This window comes from Magnolia sinica, chromosome 12, assembly GCF_029962835.1.
Source record: "Magnolia sinica isolate HGM2019 chromosome 12, MsV1, whole genome shotgun sequence".
Taxonomy (NCBI): domain Eukaryota; kingdom Viridiplantae; phylum Streptophyta; class Magnoliopsida; order Magnoliales; family Magnoliaceae; genus Magnolia; species Magnolia sinica.
This window is the reverse complement of record NC_080584.1, coordinates 9,967,330-9,994,255: the sequence shown is the minus strand read 5'-3', so window position 1 is coordinate 9,994,255 and position 26,926 is coordinate 9,967,330. Positions and strand designations below refer to the sequence as shown.

At 39.5% G+C, this 26,926-nt stretch overlaps 1 protein-coding gene across 3 annotated transcripts in view; it reads left to right on the top strand.

Moving 5' to 3' along the window:
- Positions 1–5,708: 5,708 nt before the first annotated feature.
- LOC131220893 (probable LRR receptor-like serine/threonine-protein kinase At1g56140) overlaps positions 5,709–26,926 on the top strand; it is a 48,286-nt gene continuing 27,068 nt past the window's right edge. Inside the window, exons 1-4 of one of the 3 annotated variants that reach the window (XM_058215805.1) lie at positions 5,709–5,902; positions 15,646–15,817; positions 16,908–16,979; positions 21,267–21,338. In XM_058215805.1, coding sequence (XP_058071788.1) covers positions 5,773–5,902; positions 15,646–15,817; positions 16,908–16,979; positions 21,267–21,338 — 446 coding nt within the window. In that variant the 5' untranslated portion in view covers positions 5,709–5,772. The remainder of the gene's footprint in view (positions 5,903–15,645; positions 15,818–16,907; positions 16,980–21,266; positions 21,339–26,926) is intronic. The other 2 variants (XM_058215804.1, XM_058215803.1) reach the window with 2 other exon arrangements.

Here is a 26,926-nt window from a genome sequence, read left to right as displayed (position 1 = left end):
ACGTTATCACCCATTTTAAACACCTTCCCAATGTCGCAAAAGAGGGCCCGTTTATATAAGTTTTTGAAAATGGTATGATCCATTCGTTATAGAGAATGGCTAGAAACTGATGATAGTTAATGTCAATGGTCCAAAAAATGACTGGTCATTCAGTGATCTAAACGACTATATCTTTAATCTAACGGTAAAAAATGTTTGGATTTATGAGCCGATATTCGGAAATATTTTAGCAATGTTTTGATATTTAATGGCCTCTGGTGCAACGGTCCACTCCCTCTATCTATATAAATCAGACCCTTTGGGTCCAGAGAATCCATAATAAAATTGAATGATTTCTTCTATAATAACAACAACTACCTTTTTTCTCTTTTTACTAAGTTAATTGTATTTAATAAAATCGAGTTCTCGAATTCACTGAGTTCGAAAACTTACTGAGTTTCCTAGAGACAGTGACTGTATGAACTGAGTTTCTAAGGTGGTCTCTTTGTAACTGTTAGTCTGCTACACGTAGGACCAAATAGGCTTGTCATGTTTTGGAAGCAATGTACCAACAACCTACCAGCGATCACTAATCACTGAGGATATGGTGCGAATCACGATTTAAGGACAATGTATCTAATACATGTTTGAGCTTAATTCTAATCAATTATATATATATATATATCCAAAATCATTTTTTTCAAAAATTTCCCAAAATTAAAGAATTTGCTTTTGAATTTGGCTCATTTTTGAAATGGTTGCCTTAAAGCCCTAAAATGAGCTAGCAAAATAGATGGGCGAGGTGAATTTTCAAAAACGTTAAGGTGGACCTTGCCAATCAAGGTTAGGTTAATGTAGCAATCGACATCAATAAAGGATTTTGAGAGGTAGGGGTGTACATGAACCGAGTTAGCTTAGTTAGCTCGCTCGACTTGACTCGAAAAAGCTCGATTCGAATTGGTTCGAAACTAAGTTCGAGCCGAGTCGAGCTGATTTTTCGAGCTCGAAAAAATTTCGAGCTGAGTTCGAGCTTGCCTGAGCTCGACTCAACTCGAATCAAACTCGGATCGAACTAGTACGGTGACTCAGTTATTTTGATATTAATGTTGCTCAGCAAGTGTTTGATAAAATGACTCAACGAAGTGTTGGTTGGTGGCGAGGAAGGTATGGATATGAAACAAATACCTTTTTTTTTTCCTTTTAAAAGAAATCGAATTGTTTCTTCATTGCATATGGGTAGAATCATATACAAATGGGAGGACCTTCTCAAGTAACAGACGAGGAATGGCATAAATGTACAGGATTACAAACCTATCCTACCCCAAAAGAGAATTCAGTGAAGGAAACAAACTAGAATAGAAAAAACAACAATATTGTGTCCAACAAAATGTTTTTTTTTTTTTGTTTCCTTGGGTTGTGTACGAAACAAATACCTTTGTTTTTTGATTTTTTTGTTTTCTATCGAGTGTTTGATGAAATACCTGTAAACCAATGTTGCCGTTTTACATTCCGTGAGAAATTGAAGGTACACTCCATGCGTTTGAGAAAATGCCGTAAAGGCTCGATCTTGGCTCGAATTCAGCTCGAATTGGCCCAAGCTGCTGACCGAACCAAGCCGAGCTAGCCAATCAGGCTTAAGGATTGAGCCAAGCCGAGTTCAAGCCGGGGTTAGCTAGTGGCCGAGGCGAGTCGAGCTATGCCAAGCTCGACTCGATTTAACTCGTGTACACCTCTATTGAGAGGTGGTTGGACATTTAAGCGGAGGGTTGCCCCACCATAGGTGAACCCCACCGCGTGACAAATCTACCATGCCCATTGGATTTATCATCTCATTATATGGCATGTGCTGAAAAATGAGGTCAGTACAAAGCTTAAGTGGGCCAAATGATCATGAAAGAGAGGATTGACCACCTACTGTTGAAACATTCATGGCGGCATAAATTGTTTGTGACAAATCCACCCTATCCATCTGTTTTTACAACTCATTTTAAGGGATGAGCCAAAAACTGAGGTATATGCGAAGCTCAAGTGGTCATAAGATGGGAAACAATAACATTGAATGCCTATTGTTAAAAGACATTCTGCTAGCCATTGTCGGCCACATTGAGTGTTTGATCGGCCTCATTTTTGGGTTCATCCCTTAAGATGATTTCGAAAAACAAAAAGAGATAAACATGATAGATTTCTCACAAACATCAAGGTGGCCCCAAATAAGTTTGGCTTATTTGCGCAACAAAAAATGTCATTCAATGTCACAGTAAGAGGTTTTAGGGGATGGTTACTCGACTGTATGTGGGGCCTACACCTATATTTTTAATAAATTCACTCTATCCATAGGATTTTTCATTTCATTTTAGGGCATGGGCTAAAAAATGAAGCCAATAAAAAGCTTGAATGAGCCAAACGAACATGAAACAATGGGGATTAAACTGGCATGATCGAAACATACATGAGGTCACAGGATGTTTGTGATAAATCCACATGCCCATCTGTCACACGATAGGAAACAATAGCATTTAACATAGACGGTTGAATGATCTTGGGGCCATTGTAGGGCCCACTTTAAGCTTTATATTTGTTTGATTTTTTTGTCCATAGCCTAAAGTGAGCTGAAAAAACGGATGAACAGGGTGAATTTCTAACACACATCAAGGTAGGCCCACATACGGTCGGGGTTAGGTTGTCACGCTAATTGGGAGATTTTGGTAAGGGCGGCAAAGTGGGGTTGCTACCAACGCAAAAATACAAAAATTCATTCATATCGGTAAGTTTAATGTTACCGGTGGAAATTATGGGCGGCTTTGGAAACAGTTTAGAAGTTGGAATTTTTTCAGTTCACGGTCTTTATTAAATGCCTTTAAAAGCAACTGGCATATTATAAAAAAATCCGAGTTTTTTATTCATATATGGGACTGTAGAAGACGGACACGGATCAGCTACTAACAGGTTGAGCAGCAAGACTCTACCGAAGTGACGTCACCGAGTTTTGTGGGTCCCTCCATGATGTATGTCTTGTATCCACACCGTCCATCCATTTGGAGAGACCATTTTAGAGCACAGCCAAAGAATGAGTGAAATCCAAATCTGTCCTGGACCCACCACATGAAACAGTGGAGAGAGTGACGTCCACCATTAAAAAATTTTAAGGCCCACAAAAGTTTTTGATCAAGCTGATATTTGTGTTATCCCTTATCTAATTCGGTATTAACTTATGAATACGTTAGATCTCAAATAAACATCATGGTGGACCTTAGGAAGGTTTCAATGGTGGGCGTCACTCTCTCTACTTTTTTCTGTGGTGGGTCCACTACAGCTTTGAATCTGCCTCATTATTTATATCATACCGTAAAATGATCTCTCCAAATGAATGGACGGTGTGGATACAATATATACATCATGGTGGGACCCACAGAACTTGGTGACGTCACTTCTAGCCGGTCTCGCTACTCAACCCTTCAGTAGCTAATCCGCGTCCGTAGAACGGTAGAAGAGACGTGAAAGCGACGCCGATTTCCGAAACGACTTAAATGACCATGGGACCCGCGCGTTTGGTTTAAGAGGAAGCCGGATGGCCCGCATCAGACAAGCAACTGGATGCGGTTTGGCTACTGATAGGTGCTCTGTGGGGCTCACCATGATGTATGTGTTTTATCAGGGCGGTCCATTTATTTTTCCAGATCATTTTAGAGCTTTATCCAAAAAATGAGGCAAATATAAGTATCAAGTGGACAACAACATGGGAAAACAGTAGTAATTGAATGTCCACCATTAAAATCCTCCTAGGCCCTTGTGATGCTTATTTGACATCCAAAATGTTTTTTAACTATGAGCAAACAATAAACACTCATGTGGTCTGCTTGAGACTTGGATTTACCTTTTTTTCGAGCTCATAGCGTAGAATGATATGGAAAAAATAGATAGATAGAAAGTATAAAACACATACATCATGTTGGGGCTCACAGATCATCAACCACTTGCCGTTGGGTCACTAGCCCATCCAGGCTCCAAACAACTTAAAGGACGTTGATTAGCTACTAACAGGTTGAATAGCGAGAGTGACTACAAGTAGGGGTGCACATTGAATTGATAGAACCGTGGAATTGGACCAGAATTGACCAAACGGTCCAGTTCTAAAGTGCATCGGTTCCGATTCTGGTTCCAAAAATTAAAGAACCGTTTAGTTCGGTTCAATTCCAATTTGGGGTATATAGAATCGATCCGAACTGTGAATCCGAACCATGGTTCTGATCTGTGAAACCAAACATGGAACTGAACCTAGAACTGTGAGTTTACAATATATTTTAGTTGTATATTTGACTCATGATTTATGGTTTACAATGCACATTTTGATTATTTTCATAAATATATTTTTTTACACCATATACAATATTTAAACCATTCATCAAATGGATCACAACATAAATGGACATAGGCTAAATTATAAAATAGAACATGTAATTGGCTAGATTATAAAAAGCTTAGAACCGTGGAACCGATTCGAAACCAAACTGGTTTTCACGGTCCGGCTTTGGTTCGATTCTAAGGTGCTAATGGTCTGGCTCCGATTCTGAAAATTCTAGAACCCTAAGGAATGGTTCCGTTTCGATTTCACCTCGGAATTGGACTGAACCGAACCGTGTGCACCCCTAACTACAAGTGACATTATCAAGTTCTGTAAAACCCACCATGATGTATGTGTTGTATCCACACCGTCCATACATTTGGAGAGATCATTTTAGAGTATGATCCAAAAAATAAGGTGGATCCAATGCCAAAATGGACCCTACCATAGAAACAGTGGGGAGAGTGACGCCTACTGTTGAAACCTTCAGAAGGTCCATTATGATGTTTATTTGAGATCCAACCTATTCATGTGTTAACACAGACATGAAAGAAGGGAAAACACAAATATAAGCTTGATCCAAAACTTTTTTTACCGTTAGAAATTTTTAATGGTGGGTGTCACTCTCCCCACTGTTTTCTGTGGTGGGGTCTACTCGAGCTTCGGATCATGATCATTCATTGGATCATGCCCTAATATGATATTTCCAAACGGATTGACGGTGTGGATACAAAACATACATCATGATGGGGCCCACAGAACTTGGTGACGTCACTTCGGTAGCGAGCCTCGCTACTCAACCTGTCAGTAGTTAATCCGCGTCCTCTCATTTTTTACTTATGCATTAGAATCAACTGAAAATCATACGGACGGCATGGATAAAATAAATACATCGTAGTGGGCCCTACGGAGCTTGGGCATGCATATTCGTAGTGATACGTGCTGCCGGCGATCCGCGTGAAATGACACGGTCTACGATTCCAAAGAAAACTCTGAGCTTTGCTACGCGCACACGGGTGTAAAATAAAAACTCATCTCTTCGCGCCGCACGTGCCATCATAGCACATATCCATGAGATCCAATCCATCCATCATTTTGGTCCGACGTTGTGCATTGTTTCCAAAAATAAATATGGATGCAGGCCCCAATAATGGAAACGAGTGGATGGCTTAGAAAACTTCAGCCCAGTTTTCAGAGCCGTACATTTGTTTTGCTACGTGTGACCCGACCAGTAGATCAACCTGATTCTTGGGCTAGCAAAATAAATATAATAGTGTCGTTCTGATGGATGGATTGGATCTTATAACTATCATTCTATGCCGGCACAGCTGTAGCATGCATATGAGATTTATTGCATGGGCATATGCGCTTAGGAAATCTCCTATAAGCATTTGAGTTCATTTCCCATCTCTCCATGGTGTCTTCCATCTCATGCAGTTTGATAGAAAGATATGAAGTTGGTACTAAAATCTTCTTCATATGCATTACTTGCCTTTTGCTTCTGGTGTATGTGCCTCTTCTGTTTGGTAGAGAGGTCCACAGCTCAGACTTCAGCTAATGCTACAACAGACCCGTTTGAAGGTATGTATGTACCTTTGCATGCTTGGATGTGCATGGAGAGAGAGGCTGAGTGTCTGTTGGCTTTTGATATTGGAATAGAGAGAGGGGAGAGGACATTTTTACAAACTATTAATATTGAATTTACATTAGGTACTATTTTTCATTAATTTAAGAAATTATCACTGAAAGTACCTTCCATTACATTTTGTTAACCAAAGTTGGTTGGGGAAAGGGTTGCAGATCAGGAGGGACCCACTGTGATGTTTATATCAAATCCATTCCGACATACTGCTGCTGTCACCCTATATTACGCCCTGGGGCCAAAAATTAGCCCTATCAGTGATTCTGATAGAGCTGTACATGAGTCGAGTTAGCTTGGTCAGCTCCCTCGACACGCCTCGACACGAAATTGGATTTGGACCGAGTTGAGCTGGTTTTTGGAGCTCGAAAGCATTTCGAGCTTGCCCGAGCTCGACTCGACTCGGATCGAACCTCAACCCGAATAAACTCGGATTGAATCGGCTGGGTGACTCGGTTATTTTGACATTGATGCTGCTCGCCGAGTGTTTGATGAAATGACTCAATGAAGTATTGTTTCGAGTTCATACATTCTTCATGGGATCGGCTAGTGGCGAGGAAGGAATGGATACGAAACAAATCACTACAAAAAAAAAAAAAAAAACTTTAAATTATAAAACTGCCCTCAAATCTTGATTTTGATGCTGCCCGCCGAGTGTTTGATGAAATAACTATAAACTGTTGTTACTGTTTTGCATTCTATAAGAAATTGAAGATGCACTCTATGTGTTTGAGAAAATGTTGCATAGGCTCAAACTCGGCTCGAATTTGCCCGAGTTACTGACCGAACCAAGCCAAGCTGGCCAGTCAGGCTCGAGGATCGAGCCGAGCCGAGTTCGAGCTGGGGTTTGCTACTGGCCGAGCTGAGCCGAGCCATGCCAAGCTCGACTCGGTTCGACTCTTGTACAATTCTAGTGATTCAAGTGGACCATATGATTGGAAACAATACATAGGGCAATACTCTCCAAACTGTTTACCTTGGTTTGGCCTATTTGAATTCCGGATGGACCTATTTTTGGGCCCATGCCTAAATTTTTGGCGTGGCATTTAATAGTTGGAATGGATCACCACGATGGTCCTTGTAAAATTCAAGGGTGGACATCTCTCTTCCATCGGTTTTCCTTGGTGTGACCCTCTTGAATCATAGGTCAACTTAATTTTTTGTCCTTGGGCCTAACATGAAATTGCACATCTAATGGTTAGAATGGATTTCATATATTCCATCAGGGTGGGCCCCGAAAAATTAAGGGTGGGTTTCCCTCTCACAACTACTCGGAGTTTTACACTAATATAATTTTAAAAAAAATTGACACTTTTACAAAGCCCACCATGATGGTACATGAGATCCACTCCAATCATCAGCTGTGTACCCACTTTAGCCCAAGACCAAAAAATCAGCTTACCAGTGATTGAGGTGAGACACAACAAATGAATCAGTTGAGAAAGAGACTTCTACCCTTACTTTTTGCAAGGCCCACCATGATGATTATATAAAATCCACTTCAACTATTAGATGCCACAACAAACTTCCAGCATGGGCCCAAAAATTAGGCCTATACATGATTCATGCGGGCCAAGTTAAAAAGTTTAGAGAGTGAGCATTGTCCTTACATTATTTACAGCCATGTGGTCCACCTGAATATACACCACTCAAGCCACCCACCCCTTTCCTCGTAGGGCAGACTCACTTTTGGCTAATAAACCTAAGCGGCAAGTACTAGAAAGATAATTACATGGGGCAGCTTATTGAAAAACCTTTTTGGAATAAGGTACCCGAAGGCAAATTTTATATTAAGTAGGATTTCGTTACTAAGAAATGATTTCTTAGGAATCTCCATTATTCACTATACTATATTTACAATTTTCCTTCTTTGTCAAAATCAGCAACTGTAGTTTTCTTTTTTTTCCCCTTCTCAAATTCAGGGATTTGATTTGGGTCCCCCTTTTATAAATTCGGTTGTATGATGATACAAAATATACAAGAGACATCTAGTCAGAAATTCCTTATTCATTTCTGTAATTTTTTTACGGTATGAGTTGTCCTCAAACACGAAGATCCTTATTTTACAGTGTATTAGGAATGATGCGATTTTGATATGTACATTTTATTTATTTTTCTTTTACCTCAAGATTTGATTAGGATATTTGGGATAGATTTGATTTCATTGTAATTTTCTTTTTTGAGGCCATTCCATCTGTATAAATTCAGAGCTATACTCAATAAAAATCATCAAGCAATTTTACACTATTTCACTTTCATTTTCTCCAATTTTTTACTTTAAAAAAAAATAAAGATAAAAAATCATGGTACTAGAGCTCCTGATCCAGGGCTCTTAAGTCATCCATAGTTGTTTTTGGTTAACATCTCATGGTCATCTTTGGTATCCAATTCGAAGCCCCGTTTTCACCTTGCCATTTTGCTTATTGTCGGCCATCATTCCGTTTCCTGCATATCGGCGCCAACCTGCTGTAAACCCAATAACCCCAAGTTAGTCATCCCAATCCGTTGTGAACCCATCTTTGTTGCCAGCATACGAGAACCCATTAGACGCTACTCTGTTAGTGGATTAATCTCCAACGTCTCCCATTACCCTTGTTCGCCAACAATCCAAACCAACCCATTCACCATTGACCCCGCGTGCCAACAATCCAAAACTTGTTCCAAACCAAACCAGTTGATGCAGGACATGAAAATTAAGTATGATATGCAAGATTTCAGTCTTTAGATCACACTAATTTTAAAACCATCACAAAAATTTCACATCTCACATAAAGTCAAGCATTCAACAAGGGGAATCTACGAGGGTCCAAGCCTACACATGTTAGGGTTGAATCAATTAAAATTATAGACCAAACAATGCTCAAAGGAGAATAGATTCATTCACACATGCAAATGATTACTTCCCAATCCAAGGGATTCACTTGTTTCAAATTGGGAGAACCGAGGGTTTGCAAAAGTGGAATAGGACTTGGGAATTAGGATTATTTAGGGTTTGGATTAGGGAAATAAGGTGAGAGATGAGTGAAAGAGAGGAGAGAGAGAACTTGTAATCAGCCCACACGTGTGGACAGCAGGCTGGCCTGTCGCACGTGTGTGGATTGCTACCCGCATGTGTGTGGGGCCCACGAACCCAAAAAGGGCCACCTAGGGGTTGGTCGACCAGGGATGGGCTACACACCAAGTTTCAGGGCAATCGGATGACTGGTTTGAGCACGGTGCTCCGTCAAAGTTTCAGCCCTCTTGCAGGGCCTGATTCTGAAAATCTGCTGTAGAGAAGGATTGACTGCAAAATAAAGGTGGATTTGAAGAGTGGATGGCTGTGGGAGATGATGAATATAGAGGGTAGGAGGTGGGGGCGATTTGAGATGGATGTGGGTTTGCACCACGGTAGTTAGCCCTTCGAAGAAGTTAGAGTTTTACACCCAATTAGATTTTCACAACTCAGAGAATTAGAGAAGCAGGAAAATGCAGAATTTTATTAATAATCTTCAATGAAAAAATCTACAAGGGGTTGCTTATTTATAAGAAAACCCTATACTCCAAAAGGCGCGCCATGTGCGCACACTATTACTTAGAGATGAAGTAACAAAAATAACAATTAATCATAGCAATCTAAACCGTTCATGATGTTCCTAATAACAATAATAAGCAAAACTCAAAGTCCTAGATCATCTAGGGTGGTGGGCCACGATCATGAGATCCAATGGTCTGATCCACATGACGATCGGGTCTCCTCCTCCTTGCGTACGTGCATAGGGGGGCGTGCGTGTGCGCGAGTTGTCCTCATCACCAGTGCACTGCAATTCCCACCCCTCGGCCCCCAAACCTAGCTGCGCCCCCCCAAACAGCAACCTTGCAACCCCTAGACCATCAACCAGCGCCAACCCATCTTGTTCGCATCAACAACCCCTGCAACACCATCCTGTCCACCCAAATCTCAAAACCCAAATCCCTCTATGGTCTTCGTTAAGCATCATGAAATTGGTTGTGAGAAATTTTCCTCTGCACTCAAAGAAGCTGGCTATTGTCAATCATTAGCGGATTATTCCCTTTTTATGCATTCCAACGACACTCTCTTCACGGCAGTCCTCGTTTATGTTGATAATATTCTCCTGACAGGAAATGATCTAACCACCATTACTGCTTTAAAGACGTTTCTTTCAAACCAAGTTTCACATTAAAGATCTCAACGCGTTGAAATGCTTCTTAGAAATTGAGGTGGCTTATTCTCAAAAAGGAAAATTTCTCAATCAACACAAATATACCCTCGATATTCTCAATGATAGTGGACATCTTGGAGCTCGTCCTACTACTTTCCCTATGGAACATAATTTGCATCTAACCGATGAACTTGGTACTCTTCTTCTAAATCCCTCCATCGATCGGCGAATTGTTGGATGCCTCATATACTTCACCATCACTTGATCCGACATTATTTATGTGGTCAACATTCTCAACCAGTTCATGCACACTCCAAGCCAACACCATTGTGATGCAACTATTCGAGTGCTCTGATATCTCAAGTTGTCTCCTGGTATGGGCATTCTTTTGTCCTCCATTAGCTCCCTCCAGTTATTAGTTTATTGTGATTCTGATTGTGCCAGTTGCCCTATGACCCGACAATCTACAATGGGTTACTTTACAATACTTGGGAGCAGTCCTATATCTTGGAAAAAAAAAAAAAAAACAGACCATTGTCTCCAGGTCATCTGCAAAAGCTAAGTACCGCACCATAGCCAATGCTACCTGTGAACTCACTTGACTTAAAATGCTCATTTAAGATTTAGATGTTCAACTTCCTCAGCCAATGTGTCTTAATTGTGACAATCAAGCTGCTCTTCACGTAGCCACCAATCCAGTTTTTCATAAACAAACCAAACACATCTCTATTGATTGTCATCTTGTCCGTGAAAAGATTACTTCTGGGGTTATCTGTACTTCTTACATGCCTGCCAATCATCAACTTGCGGACATCTTCACCAAAGCTCTTGATCACAACCAATTTTATCTTTTACTTAGCAAGTTGGGCATTACAGATCTCTACGCGCCAACTTGAGGGGGAGTTTTATGAATGATATGATTTTGATATATTCATTTTATTTGTTTTCCTTTTACGTCAAGATTTGATTAGGATGTAATTATTTTAGAATGGATTTGATTTCATTGTAATTTTCTCTCTCTCTCTCTCTCTCTCTGTATTTTTTTTTTTTTTTTACACATGCACACACACCCCACACACTCACGCTAGTGGAATTTCACCACCTATGGATACTCGAACCCTTGACCGGGTGTTGAAACTCCTGAGATTCTACAACCTGGGTGTTGTAATTTTCTCTTTTGAGGCCATTCCAATTGTATAAATTCAAAGCTATACTCAATAAAAATCATCAAGCAATTTTACACCATTTTACTTTCATTTTCTCCAAATTTTGGTTTTTTATCACAATGCTTGACCAAAGTTCTCTTTCTTGGAAAATAAAAAACAGACTATCGTTTCATGATTGTTTGCCAAAGCCAAATATCGTGCCATAGCCAATGCTATTAATGAACTTATTTTGCGCAAAGTCCTTCTACAAGATCTTGGAGTTATGCATTCCCAACCCATGCACCTTTATTGTGACAATCAAGATGCTCTTCACATTGCCAATAACCCCATTTTTCATAAACGTACGAAGCATATCGAGATTAATTGTCACCTCATTTGGGAGAAATTATCCTCCGGCATAATCCACACCTCCTATGTGTCTACTCAACATCAACTTGCAGATATTTTTGCCAAAGCACTTGGACGAGACCATTTCCATTCTTTGCTTGGCAAGTTGGGTGTTATCAATACACACACACCTACTTGAGGTTGAGGGTGAGTCTTAGGATTCTCCGTTATTCTCCATATCATATTTACAAATTTCTTTGTCAAAATCAGCAATTGTATTTTTTTCTTCCCAAATTCAAGGATTTGATTTGGGTCCTTTTTTTATAAATTCGGTTGTATGATGATATAGAATGTACAAGAGACATTAATCAGAAATTCCTTCTTCATTTCTATAAAAACATTTATGATCTAAAATCACAGGTTAAATGTTTTACAGCATCTTTTATTTTCAAAAAGTAATATTTTTGTCAGGAGTCATGGGGGCATTTTTTTTCCCCTAGAAATGATCACATACAACATTGTATGTAACTCACAATACAATGTTTTAGTTTTTGGCTTATATGTCACTTTGGTGGAACATGTGATCGGTGAAAAGTGTAGAGCATTCTTGAAGATCACTGGGAGTGAAAATTAGAACAATCTAATCATCAGGTGGGCTTACCTGCCTATTAAATAGACCATCCGGATTATCATCCTAGGCCCTAATGAATGGACGATTCTAGTTATCATTCCAGACCTAGTTAATTTTTATGATGCGGTGCACTTATTTCATGGTTCGTATGTTTATTGCTACAAAGCCACGTGTTAGGCAAAATGGTTTAAAAAATCATCTCAAGACTTTAAATTATAGATTTAGTTTCAAAGCCGTTGAGAATCTATTATGATAACATTGCTGCAATTTTCTTCTCCAATAACAATGAAAGTTCATATAAGTCAAAACACAAACATAAAGTTTTTTTATTATGAAGGAGAAAATTTAGAATCATCTAGTATTTGTATAACACATCAGCAAGAAGCTGATTTTTGTAGAGCCATTAACTAAAGGCTTACCTCTCAAGTCTTTTAAGGAACTAGTCAATAGTCATTCACGAAATTATTGGTAAATTAAAATTTTGTTTCATTAGAGGGAGAATACTGACACTAGCTATGTGCATATTTCAATTTATCTGGTATAGTTGACAATTCAGTTTTATGGCAATAAGGTTTTGTTCCTTTTTAAGTATTATTTCGTGCACATGATTTAAAGTGAACTTCTTTTAAGGAATAAAGCATCTCTTGGTAGAGATGGTAAGATTGCCTAAATATTTGCATGCATGGCCATACTTAACATAAGATTTCTACAACACACACCCAAGTTATCATGATCCATGTTACTTGGAGTATTGATATTTGTGATTATATCTGGTCCCACTTCAATAAATGTCATGACGACTGTCATGGTCGCAAATTAATTGTCTCAATAGAATGAATTATATGTGATACTATCCATGATCCAATATAGATATCTAGTAAAATTTTCGATCTTGTAAAACTAGTAGTAAACATACTTAATCCATTACATATTAAATAATGACACAGGTGATCTAAGCGGGAGAACATAAGAATTATGGGCCACATATGACATTGGCTTACCGGGCGATGGATGGAATGGTTTAGGAGTGGGAATCGAGCGAGGTCTACAAAAGTGTGGCTTGTACACATTTTGCTTACCTCATAGAGTACCGATTTTTTTTAAAACCTCATAGAGTTCTATACCAATAAGAGAAAATAGCAAGATTTCTCTCTCTCTCTCTCCCTCCACCCCCCCCCCCCCTCTCTAACGAGAGAGCCATGGTGCCAATGGAGGTTATTTATTTTTTATTTTTTTATACAAACATTGGATGTCTGCTCCATTATGTGAAGGAAGTTTTTACCCAAAAACATCCCCCCCTCACATGGTGCCAATGGAGTTAGCAGTGAGGTTGTTGATGGGTAGGATTCGCCATTGATAATCACTCCTTTAAAACGAGTTTGGTTTTCGACTCTTTTCTTTGTGAAAAAAGGTTTGTCCCATCACTATGGGAGAGGAAGGGGAGGAAAATCCAATTTACTGTTGAGACATACAAATGAGGTAAATATAGGGAATACAAATACCCAGATCTGGATTCAAGTTATTCATCATTTCTTTCTCACTTTCAGTCTCAGAAGTATGAGTGGTACTAGGGGTAAGGGTATGACTACGACTATGGTAGTGGCTATGAGTCTTCGTCTAGCATCAATAAATATTCTTACTCTGGTTCAACTCGGTAGATGAATCGTGGTAGTGAGGATCATGGTCAATCATCTTCAGGTTTTATTGACATAGACTTCCCCTCTGGCTTCTGGCTCTAATTATTATGAATATGCAACATTTGTTCTACACCCGTAGTCGGATGATGACAATGAGGAGCACAAGTAACAAGATTTTCATTTTGATTCTGATGTGTAAATTATAAAATTGTAATATTTTTGCATTTATGTTTCTTCATTGCGTTCTGACTGACATTATCTTATGACTTATATTTTGACATTCTTTTAATATTATTTTCATTATTTTATGACCAATGTTTTAAATATCGATGATAACGGCCGATACATCCCACGATATTTCTTGTATCCCACTTATGCGATACGAAATGCACAAGTAGTAGGATATATCCCACATGTTCGATCCATTGAGCATTAAAAAAAAATCTTCGATCCTTTTTTCTATAAATCATGTTAAATTAATGTCAAATTGTTACAAATCCATGATTTTTCATGTTTTGTATGAAAAATCATGGATTGGGAGCTTTGATTTTGAGATTTGGAGGAGAAGGACCAAGTTGCGGAAAATTGAAAAAAATCAAAATTAAACATGTATGTAACCTAATCTAGTGATTCTTCTTTGGCTTTTGAATGCATTGCTTGTGTTTCGACATGTCTTCTTACATTATAAATTATATGAATAGACTTTGAATATACTTGCATCAAGTCAGTTAGACATTGCATAGATTAGGTTCCCATACGAAGAAAACCTATTATGTGTGCTTGTTTTTTTATTTTTATTTTTATAATGTTTTGATTTGTAAGTGTGTATTGATGTCTTTTTTAACAATTACTGAAATTTCATTGAAAAATTCGACCAATTTCCAATGTTTCCCCATGTTTCCATCAACAAAGATACATTACGCAATACAACTGATATATCCCATGCGATAATTGATACGTATCCGTATCCCAAGGGTGCGATATGTAACGCGATATTGATATTTCGAACACTGTTTATGATTAATATTTTGATACATTATCCATGATTAAATTAGTGTAAATAATTAATTATCTAATTATTAGTATTACATTCATTTTCATATAATTTTATTATAAATATTAGATATAAATTAACTATAAGAGTTTTGCAGTCAATTTAAGTCTCTCAAAGCTTGTCAGGTTCATAAAATTATCAAACGGGCTGAGGCAGTATTCTTATAAAGGAGTGGACCATTATGCCATCATGTACATATTCAAAACCACAAAAAAAATACATATTTGGAATCCTCTAAATATATGGGATTTTCACATTTTTAAAAAAAATGATTTTTTCACAAAAATCTGACCATTACAATGGCACAACAACCATTATGCCTACTTTATTGGTAACGGTGGGGATTAGGACCGTTAAGCCCATTGTTACCATTATGGAATACTTTGGTCCCGACGGAACACCAAAATGAATAGGAAATACTCTCTCTAACACTTCCCCTTCTGTAAATCTTATTTTAATAGAAACTTAATGAGTAAAATCACCTGCATGTCTTACCCTTATTGCTATACAGGGAGTTACTCTATTCATTGTTTGATGGAAATAGTGGATTTGATGTCTTCTGTTGATTTTTTTTTTTTTTACCTTCCGTGGCTTAGTAGTGTTTGTACTGGTGATCATTGATGCATACTTGTATGATTGTATCATGACTGAACATGCATGTTAACAATCCTAACCGTTGACAACTAACATGTTTGCTTTGGATGGTGCAGCGGCTACTCTAAACTCCATCTTTCAGCAATGGGGCATTTCTGAATCGTCTAGGTGGAATATAAGTGGGGAACTGTGTAGCGGAGATGCCATTACAGAAAGTGGCACTTTGAGCCCTGGGATCAAATGCCAATGCACTTTCAACAATGGATCCATTTGCCGCATAACCAGCTTGTATGTGTTCTATGATCTATCACACACACTATCCATTGGTACACATGTAACACACCCAAGAATTCTTTGATTTTTCTTCATGGGGAATGATATTATTGGGCCCACCTCTTATGTGGTTCGATTACCTGGACTTGGGTTATCAAGTGGCTTCTACAACCACTCGCAACGTTTTGAGCTTTGGTCTTAAATTGTAGCCCTATGCTTGGCCCTTGTTTTAGGCCCAATAAATAAATGGGCCTGATCCATGCCTAAATAAAAAAAGGATTGTGATTCAATGAGGGGCCCTAATCTGAGGGGGTAAAAAATATTTCAGCTATTCAAGTGGACGACACACTTGTCATAAATATGGACCATTTATTAGGTAAGGTACACTGAACATGTCATGGATTGAAAATAATATTGGTCCTTTGATTAGGAGGTCAAACTTGTATGAGAAAAATAGACGGTTAAAAAGAAGAAAGTGCAATGATTTAAATTCAACATACATGGCATGTCCTGTATATAGCATGTTCACAGTGTCCCCTACCTAATGAATGGGCCTGGAACTATGACACATGTTCTGACACATTACATGAGGGGGCCTTCATTGAATCACGAACCATTGAGCTGGTCGTAGCCCAATTGAGGTCCTTTTATTGCTGTTTGGACTCAAGAGTCAGTGCTGTGGGCTAGGAGTAGGCCTCAGCCCTCAGGCCTGAAAAATTCAAATTAAGAGGGTCTCTGGCAGACCGTTGCCCAGCCCATGTCCAACCCATTGACAATACTAATTTGAACTTTTCATCTGGTAGCCCAGCCTCTTATAGATGCCAAAGCCTAAAATTTCTACCAGCTGGGGTGGCATTGAATGTGGACCATTTATCTTTTTGTTTGAACAATCTATTGACAGGTGGTCGCTGACCAGTAAAATGGATGACTTATTCATTTTTCACTCTACAGGGGGGCCTGCTCGATTAGATCTAAATCGTAGGTGGGCCCATCACCGGGCCTCTTTGTGTCTGCCTCATACAAAGAGGAGATTGACTCCCTACAAGTGTATGTTAGAATATGCACTGATATTAATTCATTTATTTCTATTTGTTTTGCCTTTCAGGAAAGTCAATGGTCAGAATATAACAGGTTACATTCCGGACGCCATTGGGAATCTGACTCACCTCATCTCGCTGTATGGGTTTCTCTGCTCTAATTTTTTATTTCCACAGAGAAAAACTTTGATTTGCTGGCAGAGTATGATGGATGATACATGGGCACTTGGAAATTTCATAGAAATTGCATACACAACATACATAATTCAAACGAAACCATCTAAATTATGGGTACTAGTTTAGGTGTACCATGCACCAAAAGTTATGTTTATTTTATTATCTAACTATTAGATTAGTGGACATTTATTGGACAGTTAAAAATGAAAATATCCAATGGTCATATGTCAATAAATAAGTGTATATGAATAAGAGGTTTAAGGGATCGTTTGGAATCTCTTCTTTAATCCAATAAAAGCTTTTCGAATAAGAGCTACTCTAATGAGCTCCTTTTATTCTAGCTTTTGTTTACAATAAGCTCATTTAGTAAAATCACTTATTTAAAACTAAAAAAAGTTGTTATTTGAAATAAGCATGTTTGGTAAAATACTTAAACAAGAGCTTCTTTTAGGGGTACTTGATGTCATTTTTAAAAATTACAACAAATCCGTTATAAGAGTAATCCATATGTTTGTTTTGGTGGATCTCACCATTAGAGGTGGGCATTGAGTCGAGTCGGACTAAGTTAGGTCCAACTCGACTCAATCTGATTTTGTCAAATACCTGACCCGAACTCGATCCGACTCGAGACCGAGTCCGGAGGGCCTGACTCGATCTGAATAGGATCCTGGCTAGTTTGACCCAAACCGAGTCCGACTCGGTCAGAGATATCGAGTTGGATCAAGTTGGCTACGATTTGGATCGGGTCAATGGGTCATCAGGCTGGCTAGCCAGGCATTCGAAAAAGACCAAGTTGGCCCGTATGCACCACAGCGGGCCCAGGCTGCTCAGAGCCATCCATTTGATGTTTTATTTAATTAAAACAACAAAAAAATAAAAAAATAATACCTGAAATTGAGCTCGAATGGGCTAGGTAGGTGGACGGGTGGAGGAGAGAGAGAGATAGAGAGAGAGAGAGGAGGAGGAGCTCGAAATCGAGCCGGACGGTGGACGGGCGTTGTTGTGCCGTGTGCGGATGGGTGGAGGAGAGAGAGGAGGAGGAGGAGGAGGGGAGGAGGACGGGTGCTGTTGTGCAGTTGTGCTAGAGTAGGGGGCTCTGGGATCGGGTTGGGTGCGGCGGGGTGGCTGCTAGGGTTAGGGTAGAGAGAATGGGGTTATTTTTGTTAGGTTTTTATAGTACCCGATAACTGGATCAAGTCAGGTTTTGGATCGGGTCGAGTTCGACTGGATTGGGTTTCGGTTTGAGTGGGGTCGAGTTACTATGTAACTCGAACTCGACTTGGTCGGTTTTCGGATCGGGATAGGGCTACTCGATCCGAACTCGACTGTGTCATTCGGTTCGGGTCGAGTTGGATCTGACTGAGTCGGACGAGCTGGATCCACTGAGTCGAGTCGGGTCTTGCCCAGCTCTACTCACCATAGATGAATCGTGCCCGATATGGCAAAAGAAATGAATGTTTACAATCTTCATATTTTAAGACATTTCGGCCATCCATCATTTTGGACATTGTATGTGGATCGTCCATCATATGGAGCACACCGTTAATGTCGACCATCCATCATGTGGGCCAAACCTTCAAAGTTGGATGTCCATCATGTGAGGCTTGTCTTGGATGTGGACCATTCATCATTAGGGGCTGACCTTTCATTTGAACTGTCCATTATGTGGGGCCTACCTTGATGTAGGTCAACCATCATGTGGGGCCTGACATCAATGCTAATTGTCCTTTATGTGGGTCCCTTCAATGTCCACTACCTATCAGTGGAGTTCACATTTGATGGGTCCATCATGTCGGCCCTTTGAAGTGGGTTGTCCATCATGTTGGGGTTACTTTTGACGTCCACCATCCATCGTATGGGGCGTGCCTTCTATGTGAATCATCCATCTTATTGGGCCACTTTGGATATAGGTCATCCATCATGCGGGACCTTTGATTTGGACTGTCCATTAGGTGGGGCCCACTTGATGTGGAGTGTCCATCACAAGGGGCCACACTTTAATGTGGGCCATCATTCATGTGAGGCCCACTCCGTCCATTATGTGGGGGCCTACTTCAATATGGGCCGTTCATCATGTGGGCCCACATTTGATGTCAACCGTCCATAATTTGGGGCCTACCTTCAATGTTCACTGTCCATCATGCTGGTCTTGCCTTTGATGTGGACCATCTATTAGTTGGGGCCCACTTGATGTAGATGGTGCATCATGCTGGGTGACAATTTGATGTGGGCCATTCATCATGTGGGGCCCACCTTTGATGTGAACCATGCATTATGTGGGCCCACCTTGATGTGGACCATTCATCATGTGGGGCCCCACCTTCAATAACCCTTGATGTCCACCATCCATCATGTGGGTCCCATCTTTGTTGTGGACCATCCATCATATGATTCCCACTTGATGTGGAGAGTCCATCACGTGGGCTACATTTTTATGCGGGCTATTCCTCATGTGGGACCCACCTTGATGTGGACCATTCATCATGTGGGGCTCAACCTTCAATATGGATTGTTCATCATGTGGGCCCAACTTTGATGTCAACCTTCCATCATGTGGTCCCAACTTCAACATCCACCATTCATCATGTGGGTCCCACCTTTGATGTAGACTGTCCATTGGGTGGGGCCCGTTTGATGTGGATGGTCCACATGGGGCCACACTTTGATGTGGGCCATCTATCATGTGGGGCCCACCTTGATGTGGACCATTGATCATGTGGGGTCCACCTTGATGTGGACCATTCATCATGTGGGGCCTTACCTTTAATATGAGTTGTGCATCATGTGGGGCCTTGCCTTTAGAAAAAAAGAAGAGAAGACGGGGCAATATGGGAAGTACCTAAAGAAAAATTTAGGACAAACTTGTCCCAAAAATAGCCATAATTGTGTACCCGTTTAAGCCGAATATGCTCCTAAGAAGGAAAAAAAAAGAGTAACCTCTCCAACACTTATTTTTAAGAATTTCTTTTGCTAGTTTCTAAAAAATCAAGTGGTTCAGAATTTGTTTTGCTAGTTTGAAAAAAAATTAAGTGGTAAAATTAAAACTTTGCAAAATGGTCTATTTTCAAAATAAGAGCTTACTCTTTTAGAATAAGCAAATAAGTTCTTATTAGTAGAGATGCCATATAAGATTGTTCAACCAATTTGATTTTTGGTCAGTTTAATTTGAGTTGATATATGTCATGTATGCCATTTCTAGGTGCCTGCATATCAAACATCATACTACAAAGCTAGAATATCAATTAATTCCCCTTCCACTTTCAGGACCAAAATAACCTTCCTCAGATGCATGGCGTAGTTTCATCACATGGAGAGTTTCAATTAGAACTGGCCCAGGTTCAAGCTCAATGGTAAATAGTGTGTGTTTCAACATTGAGGTGGTCCTGGGTCCAGCCCAGCTCACCTATAATATGAAACCTCGTCTATCAAAAAAGAAGAAGAACAAGAAGAAAGGGTTCACCCAGTGGGTCATTTGGTATTCAGGCCCAGGCTTTACTGGGCTGGACAGTTTCGACCAATTTTTGGCTGTGTATTTGGGGCTACTTTCAGGCCCAAAAAAATGAATGTAGTGTGCATGGGCAACATTTAATAAATGAGCTTTGCGAAGCCACACAGGTGTACAATGCATCTCATCCATACACTACCTAATGTGTGCCAACATGGCAAATGGGTGTGAGATCCAAGCTGTCCATCGATCAGGTTAGTCTTGTTACTGGCGGTAAGCTCTTTAGCTGGCCCACACAGGTGTAGAAGGCATCTCATGATCTCATCCATACACCATCAGATTTGTGCTAATGTGGCACACAGGCATGAGATCCAAGCTGTCCATCCATCAGGTTAGTGCCATTATTTTGACACTTTGGCACAAAAGTCAGGCTAGTAAGCTTTTGAGGTGTCCCACAATTTTCAAAATAAATGGATGGCTCAAAAAGCTTTGGCAAGTTTCTCTAAGCTTTCTTACGGTTTGGATCTTATGCCCATATGCAATGCTGGTACATGTCATGACATATTGATGAACTGCCTTGTAAGGGCTTAGCAAACCTCTAACAACATATTCTTTTACTGCCCAGTCAGAGCATTGATCTATGCCCATTTATGGTCTTATGGGATCATAGCCCATCTATGGTGGGGTAACTGATGGAAAATTGGATCACTTGATCATGGCACATCCTTGCTTGTTTATTGACTGCTGCTTCAGTGCCTGCAGCTTGCTACTGCCACTAATTACAATGTTTGGCCTATATTTGCAGGGATTTGTCTTGGAACTATTTAACAGGTCCCCTGCCTCCATCTATCGGCAACTTAAGGTCCCTGCAGGGAATGTAAGTTTTAAGTTATTTAAGAGCTTCTAACATATAAGAACTAGCTTGACCATGATGTTGACAACCACGACCATGTTGATGTAGTTGCTGGCAGTGATGATAATGGTTATGATGTAGCTGTTGGCAATGATGATAATGATGATGATGCAATGATAATGATCATGTGTTGGCCCGCTTTAATGAACAACAATAGACTCCACAAGTTTAAGAACTGTAAAATATTTTGCAATGGAGATAATGAAGATGATTAATAATGTCTATGAGAGTTTTGTGCTCTCATTGCCGGTCTCAAGTCTGAATGAAGTAGGAACGTTGTGTCAGGTTGACAGCCGGCATGGAACTTCTGCCACAACTTTTATCATGGATCTTGACAATAAAGAAAAGAGTTGAGAACCTATGGTTTAATTGAGGATATGGTATATGACATAGTTAAATTAAGGATATGCACCATGGTTTTGGTAGCGTCACCCCGTAGAAATTCTGGCAATGCCGAATTACTAATCATGTTGTGCACCATGACCTATAGGGTCCGGTTGCACCTTTCAGCCACATAATTTTACTTTAGTATCTCAGGCACTTGTGTTAGGTGATGTTGCTACAATCCTCTAAGTATTCTATAAAACTCAAATGCTTCTAGAGTAACCAATTTACTATATATAAGGTATTGGTACTTATAGTGAGAGCAATCATCTATAAGGGGATAAAAAATACTTGTGCCCATTTTAAGATGTAGCAAAGAACAATTTGCAAATGTCTATATGTATCACATATAAGAGTCTTGCGCTTTTGGTAGAACCCTTCTTTTATCTTAATTTGCTTACCCTTAATGCATTCAATAAAGACCCTAAAGTCCATAAAGTTCAGAGAATGAAGAATTCCTTATCACATAAGCCTTTTCATCCTTTCCATGAGAGAAATAGCTTAGTCCCATTTGTCACGGTGTGGAAGAATTTTCATTTTATTTCTTGCTTAGTATCACTCCTATTTCCATGCAAAGAACTGATGTTGTAGACGTATGAGTCACTCCAATCATATTCAAATCATAAGAAATACCGAGCTTTTCCATTTCCAGATTAAAAACACAAGCATATTTGTCTAAACAAGAAATATAAACTAAATTATGTCTTATGTAAATCACGCAAATAGTGTTTTTTATATTCCAAATATAACCTGACTCTAACGTGTGCTTGTATCCAAGTAGTTTGTTTAATTTTTTTCATTCCTAGTGTCCTCGTCTCTAAGTTACAAGATGTGCACTCTTGTATCCAAGTATTTTGTTTCATTTTTTTTTATTCCTATCGTGATCTTGTCTCTAAGTTACAAGATGTGCACTATGTAATATTACCATGTACTGAGCCCCTCTCTCTCTCTCTCTTAAACACACGATTAGCTCGTTCAATGTTCATTTCTCATTTTAAGTGTTACAGTGATGCGGACATTAGTGGTGCACCCTTTAGAGTGTACTAGAGGAGGAGGCATTTCCAACAGAGTACTGGAGCGGAAGAGTTAATGTGGATAGTCCATCGAACCCATTTTCTGATGCGTTACGAGTGCAGGAGGGACATGACCACACTCTGACCGCAGTCCCATGGGGTGGATTTCACACCTTGTCGCACGGATGTTTTAGTTTTAGTCGTCTTGTTGTTCTTTTCCTTGTTTTCAAGGGCTTTATTGCACTTTTTTTTTTGTTTGTCTTTTTGTTATTTTCTTATTTTCAGAGGCTTTAGTACACTTTTTGTTTTTCTGTGGCTTATATACATTGTGAGAAACTTTATTTTATTTAGTGAATAAATGAGAACTCATATGTTTTCTTCATCTTTTACCAAAGAGAGTAGGATTTCAGGATTGACCCTTGGGTGTTGAGGATTCTACCTTGATTTCAAATTTCCTTTCTTTCTAGATCTTTGAGGTGCAAAAAAGGACCTGTACTCTCTTTTACCAAAGAGATTAGCCGTCTTCTTTTATTCGATGCCTTAAAATTTGTACTCTCTTTCGTCTTGAACCAATCTATTCTTCATCTCTTTCGTTCCTGTCTATATTTTCCTTTTGTTTGAATGGAAAAGATAGATGGCTAGTCAGGAGAATCGGATCCGAACTTGACTGTAGACTGGTCATATCCCTAGGTCCTTTTTTATTGTTTACATAATTTTATGCTAAGGGGCATGATCCTGACGGACTGATTTCATCTATGTGTTGAGATTTAATTAATTGATGTGATTGATAACAATTAGTTAATTAATTTTATTATTTGAATCTATTCAACCTAATTATACATGTATCTATGGTTACGCCATCACATGTCCCTGCATCATACAATTGATTTAAAATGGACTAAAATGAGGGAGAGAGAGAGTTCATAACGAGAAAGATTAAGAGTTCATCTTCTATCATTAGTCCTAATTATACGAATTTTTGAAACCACATTAGACAACTCAACGATGTACTCACGTATATTTTCATGGCCATTTTAAGATGCACTAGTCAGTTTGTATAGAAGTGAATTTGTCTTTGCTTTATCTAATTTTTAAAATTGGTTTCTAATTTCAGTCAGGAATTTCTTAGTATTGTCAGTGTTCGGTACGACACTCTTCATCTCAGAAATCAAGTGTTTTATAATGTTGAGGCACATTTTGTTAGATTTGACCCAAGTCCTGCAATGTGCAATCTTTGATTTCAAATTGGAGTATATATTTTAGGAGGTTCCTTCTCTTTTAAGGCAAGGTTCAAGTCCATGCAAGCCACTAGTTAGTTCTAGTTAAGGACGGTATGACATTGTATTGAGTTGAACTGTTGAAAAGGTTCATAGTTGAATGTACAAAATGGAAATACTCATATATATTAATAGATATGTCTCTATTTAAGAAATGCATGAATATAAACTAAAAATGAAGCATTGCACTATCATTCAATTAATTGGAGCCTTCAATCTGTTTACTTAGGATGATAATGAGCCTACTTTATTAATTTTAGCAAGAGCGTATCATCATAACCCTTTTTTAAGGCGGCAGCTTCAACAGTCAACACACAAGTGACTCTAATGAACATGAAACTAATTAATGCTGATTACATAAATCTAAGATGTTTAACACCTTTAGGTGAGGTGGATCTTTAAATTTTATATCACTAGCAGTGTTTTAAATAGCTATACTATATAACATGTAGCTTACGATACGCAGTGTAGCTTAGCCTTAATGCTATGTAGTCGCATGTAACCTTCGCTACATGATAATTTGCATACGCTGCACATTGCGTAGACTACGCTACACACTATGTAGCTCGCATTAACATTAAAATCAATTAATGTTTTCAATGATTTATTACATTTTTCGATGCTTGTAGTAAAATGATATAAGTAATAGTATTAAATAAGTTTCGTTGCTGTTTTTTTTACCTTTATACTTTATCATTGCCATTTCCTATTACTTTAAGTTGTGTTTGGTTGCACCAAATATCATAAAATTTTGTTAAATTTCATGATTAATCAATCTAATTTGGTGTAGAATAATATGAATTGGTGTAACCTTGATTAAAAATCCAGAGGTAGCGTGTAGTTTACACAACAAGCTATGCCTCACGCTTTAGAGGTGAAGGCTATGCTACATGCTATTCACTATTTAAAACACTGATTACTTGCACCAATAACTCCACCCCTCTTGTGACCTGCCAAACTATCATTCCTCTTTGTTCTGATCACCATTCACTATGGACATGAATGCAACCTCATGCAATCCTCAGAACATATAAACAATCATTGAATTCCACACACATGAGTCTAAAATTGGAAATTTTCATCAATTGAGGTCCACTTTGGTGGTTAGCATAACTAGTTCCAACCTTTGGATTTTAGGCTCAAGGATTGCAACGTGATCTTGCTCTCATCGGACCACTTCAAAGATGTCTGATTTTGGCACAAGGTATGGCCATTGTTGGTCATTGATGGGTGAGAGAACTTTGTCTAAAATAGTTCAAAATTTGGGCCTAATAAAGGCTTGATATACATACAAGAGAATTGTGATCCGATCTGAAAATGTCCCTGCATTAATCGCCCCTGGTGAGGAGTCTCGAACATGAGACCTCCCGCTCTAATACCACTTTGATGTAGGACAATTAACCACTTGCTTTAAAAGCTTGAATTGATAGATCGTGGTGAATCAATTCCTTTATCTCACAGCCTAGGCGCCACATCCATGGGTTAGGACCTTGTCTGAACCCTCCTCGTGGGCCCCACTTCACATGGGTTCCGCTTCACACGAGCCACCCGCCTCACACGGGCCACCTGCCTCACACAGGCCGCCCACTTTGAGTGTGCCCCTGCATCCGTGTGAAAATGCCCCTGCATTACTCCACATGTCGATCTAGTGGTTTGAAGGTTGTGGGGTTCATCCCTCATCAAACTAGGGGTGGGTCCCATATTCTAGAGTAGTCAGGTAGCCCTAATTTGTGAATGGATCAATAGGTTTGGCAATGGGCTTGAATCCAACCCTAAACCATTAAAGCCAAAAACCTTTTTTTCTCAAACCACAACAAAACCCTAATCCTTACCCAACTTGGTTGCTGGGCTAGGAATCCAGAGATGTCATGCTTGGCATTGTCTTCAGATTTCAAGAATGTCGATTTCGACGATGATTTTGGCAGCCTCCGTCGGTTTCCAAACATTGCCGTCATCGGTAATGGTGAGGAACTATGAGAATATAGGTGATTTAGAAAGGGATTTTCATGGGGCAACTCAGCAAGTTCCGACAACAGACAATCAGAATTCCATGGATGCCGGTACGTGCGCCAACCCAGGGGATGCGGATTGTGTCTCGTCCCTTCCTACGCAGACCCGGTGAAGGTAGGGGCTTTGTGGTGCCCATTGTTTTGTATGTGTTTTATCCTCGCCGTGTACCCATTTTGACAAAAATATTTTAGGGTATGAACCTAAAAATAGGCAAATCCAAGGCTTAAATGGACCACCCGTCGAGGATTAAATTCTTATATTAAAAACTTATTGGGAGCCACAAAAGTTTCGATCAAGCTTATCTTTGTGTTTCTTCCCTTCATCCAGGTCTATGTGGCCTTATGAACAGGTTGGATGACAAACAAACATCACGGTGGGCCCTAGGAAGGTTTCAACGGTGGGCGTCATTATCAGTACTACTTGTGGTTTGGTCCACTTGAGCCTTGGATCTGCTTCCTTTTGTGGCTCATGCCCTAAAATGATCTATCAAAATGGATGGATGGCGTGGATCAAACACATACATCATGGTGGGGGTCCACAGAGCTCATACTTGCACTGAGTCCATACAGGCGGGGGCAGGATGCAATCCACATCTCGATATCAAGGAAGGTTGGCCAACGGTAAGATGTCCCCTTCCATTTAAAAAAAATATATTTGGTAGCTCGCTGTCGTGATGCCGCAGGTTCGCTGGTGACATTAAATGTAGCGCCCCGATTTCGTGTAGCCAATTATATGCACACCTAAACATATATATGTACCTCATGAAGAATACGGTTAAATCTTAAACATAATGAATCAATATAACTTGTTCACGATGGTGGAACACTGTCATGCTGCAATGGGCCACCATTACTCTACGTTTCTTCCT